This window comes from Colobus angolensis, unplaced genomic scaffold, assembly GCF_000951035.1.
Source record: "Colobus angolensis palliatus isolate OR3802 unplaced genomic scaffold, Cang.pa_1.0 Scaffold2421, whole genome shotgun sequence".
NCBI lineage: Eukaryota > Metazoa > Chordata > Mammalia > Primates > Cercopithecidae > Colobus > Colobus angolensis.
In genome coordinates, this window is record NW_012115624.1 from 5618 (window position 1) to 7990 (window position 2373).

The window sequence follows — 2373 nt, forward strand, 5'->3', positions numbered from 1 at the left end:
GCCATGTTAGTCTGGCTGGTCTCAAACTCCTGACCTCGGGTGATCCGCCCACCTCGGCCTCCCAAAGTGTTGAGATTACAGGCATGAGCCACTGTGCCCAGCCCATATGTTTTCTTATACTTTGAAAAGAACAGTTTGAGGCTGGGTGTGGTGGCTTATGCCTGTAATCCAGGCACTTTGGGAGGCTGAGACAGACAGATCGCTTGAGATCAGGAGTTCAAGACCAGCCTGGCCAACATGGCAAAACCCCATCTCTACTAAAAAATACAAAAATTAGCCAGGCATGGTGGTGCATGTCTGTAGTCCCAGCTACTTGGGAGGCTGAGGCACGAGAATTGCTTGAACCTTGGAGGCAGAGGCTGGGAGTCAGAGGTTGCAGTGAGCTGAGATCATCCCACTGCACTCCAGCCTGGGCAACAGAGCAAGATATTGTCTCAAAAATAAAAAAAAAATTTAAAAAGAAAGAAAAAAAAGATGAGTTTGAGTGCATTGTGGGAAATGGACTTAAAGGTAGCAAAAATAAATACAGGAAGACCTGTTTGAAAGCTATATTAGTAATCAGAGTGAGATGAATTGGACCAAGGTGACAACATTAAAGATAAAAAAAGAGTACAAATTCTAGAAACATTTAGGACTCAGGATCTATAGGACTTGGTGACTGACTGGGTTGGGTGGTGACAGTGATTCCCCAATGTGAATTCTCTGGTGATGAGCAAGGTGTGCATGTTGCCTGAAGGTTTTTTTGCATTCCTTACATTCATAGGGTCTCTCTCCAGTATGAATTCTCTGATGTTGGGCAAGGGATCCACAGTAACTAAAAGCCTTTCCACAAACAGTACATTCGTAAGGTTTCTCTCCAGTATGAACTCGCTGATGTTGAGTAAGGGACGAGTCATTGCTAAAAGCCTTCCCACATTCGATACATTCATAGGGTTTCTCTCCAGTATGAACTCTTTGATGCTGAGCAAGGTAGGCAATCTGGCTGAATGCTTTCCTACATTCCTGACACTTATAAGGCTTTTCTCCAGTATGAATTCTCTGATGTTGAGCAAGGTGTGAATTCTGGCTGAAGGCCTTCCCACATTCCTTACATTCATAGGGTCTCTCTCCAGTATGTATTCTCTGATGTACAGTAAGGTATGCACGAAGGCTAAACGCTTTCCCACAGACGTTACATTCATAGGGTTTCTCTCCTGTATGAACTCTCTGGTGTTGAGCAATGGATGATCTGTTGCTAAAAGCTTTCCCACATTCGATACATTCATAGGGTTTCTCTCCTGTATGAACTCTCTGGTGTTGAGCAAGGTAGGCAAACTGACTGAAGGCTTTTCGACATACCTTACATTCATAAGGTTTTTCTCCAGTATGAACTCGCAGATGTTGAACTAGATGTGCATTCTGACTGAAGGCTTTCCTACATTCCTTACATTCATAGGGTTTTTCTCCGGTGTGAATCCTCTGATGTTGAACAAGATTTGATCTCTGGCTGAAGGCTTTTCCACACTCTACACATTTATAGGGTTTCTCTCCAGTATGAATTCTTTGATGAAGAGTAAGGGATGAACTCTGGCTGAAGACTTTTTCACAGTCATTACATTTCAAAAGTTTCTTCTCTGCACAGACACTCTTGGGCTTAATAGCCATTAAATTTTTTTTAAAGCTTCTCTTTTGTGTGTCATGTTTATGTACTTTCTCCTCTTTGGGGATTATCTTTTGTGTACAAAGCAGTGGGTTCTGATGAAAACTTCCCCAAGATTTATATTCTTGTTCTCTTTCATCAACAAGGGGTTCATGAGTGATTATCTCTTCCTTGAAACACGCCTTCTGATTCCCTGGTTGCCTTTCAAAATAGCCCTCACATTTCCACTCTTCTCTCAAACTGGAGTATTCAAGGTTATAGCTTGTAAGTGTTTCTATTATCTTCTGGGATTGATGTTCTTCATAAAAGTCCTGCTTTGGGGTTAATTCTTCAGTCTCACATATAGGCTCCCAGCCTGAAAAGTAATAATAAGAAAAAATGTCTCCTCTATTGAGTATCAGAAAGTACATTTAAGAAAGTACATCTGTAAAGTAAAATATGTAAATTAAATAGCAAAACCCATAGGAACACTGGCTTTTGCAGTTCTGAAGTATACAAGAAGAGAAACTGGAAACAGGTCATACAGAAACCTAAGAAGGAATAATTAGAGTTATAAAAGAAAAATCAGTAAATCTCAGAGCAGGAAGAAATTAGAGATGTGGTCAGAGCTGGTTACAATTTTATGCCTGTGTTAATAAAATAGACACTGAAATAGTCTCCATTCTTTTTTTTTTTTTTTTTTTTTGAGATGGAGTCTTGCTCTGTCACATGGTAGGTGCTCAGTAAATATCTGT

At 40.6% G+C, this 2373-nt stretch overlaps 1 protein-coding gene across 1 annotated transcript; it reads right to left on the reverse strand.

Moving 5' to 3' along the window:
* Window positions 1–534: 534 nt before the first annotated feature.
* On the reverse strand, window positions 535–1992 carry LOC105514365 (zinc finger protein 570). The gene has a single exon (XM_011945672.1). It carries the CDS (start codon window positions 1642–1644, stop codon window positions 643–645), a length of 1002 nt encoding a protein of 333 aa, XP_011801062.1. The 5' UTR covers window positions 1645–1992; the 3' UTR covers window positions 535–642.
* Between the last annotated feature and the right edge of the window lie 381 nt (window positions 1993–2373).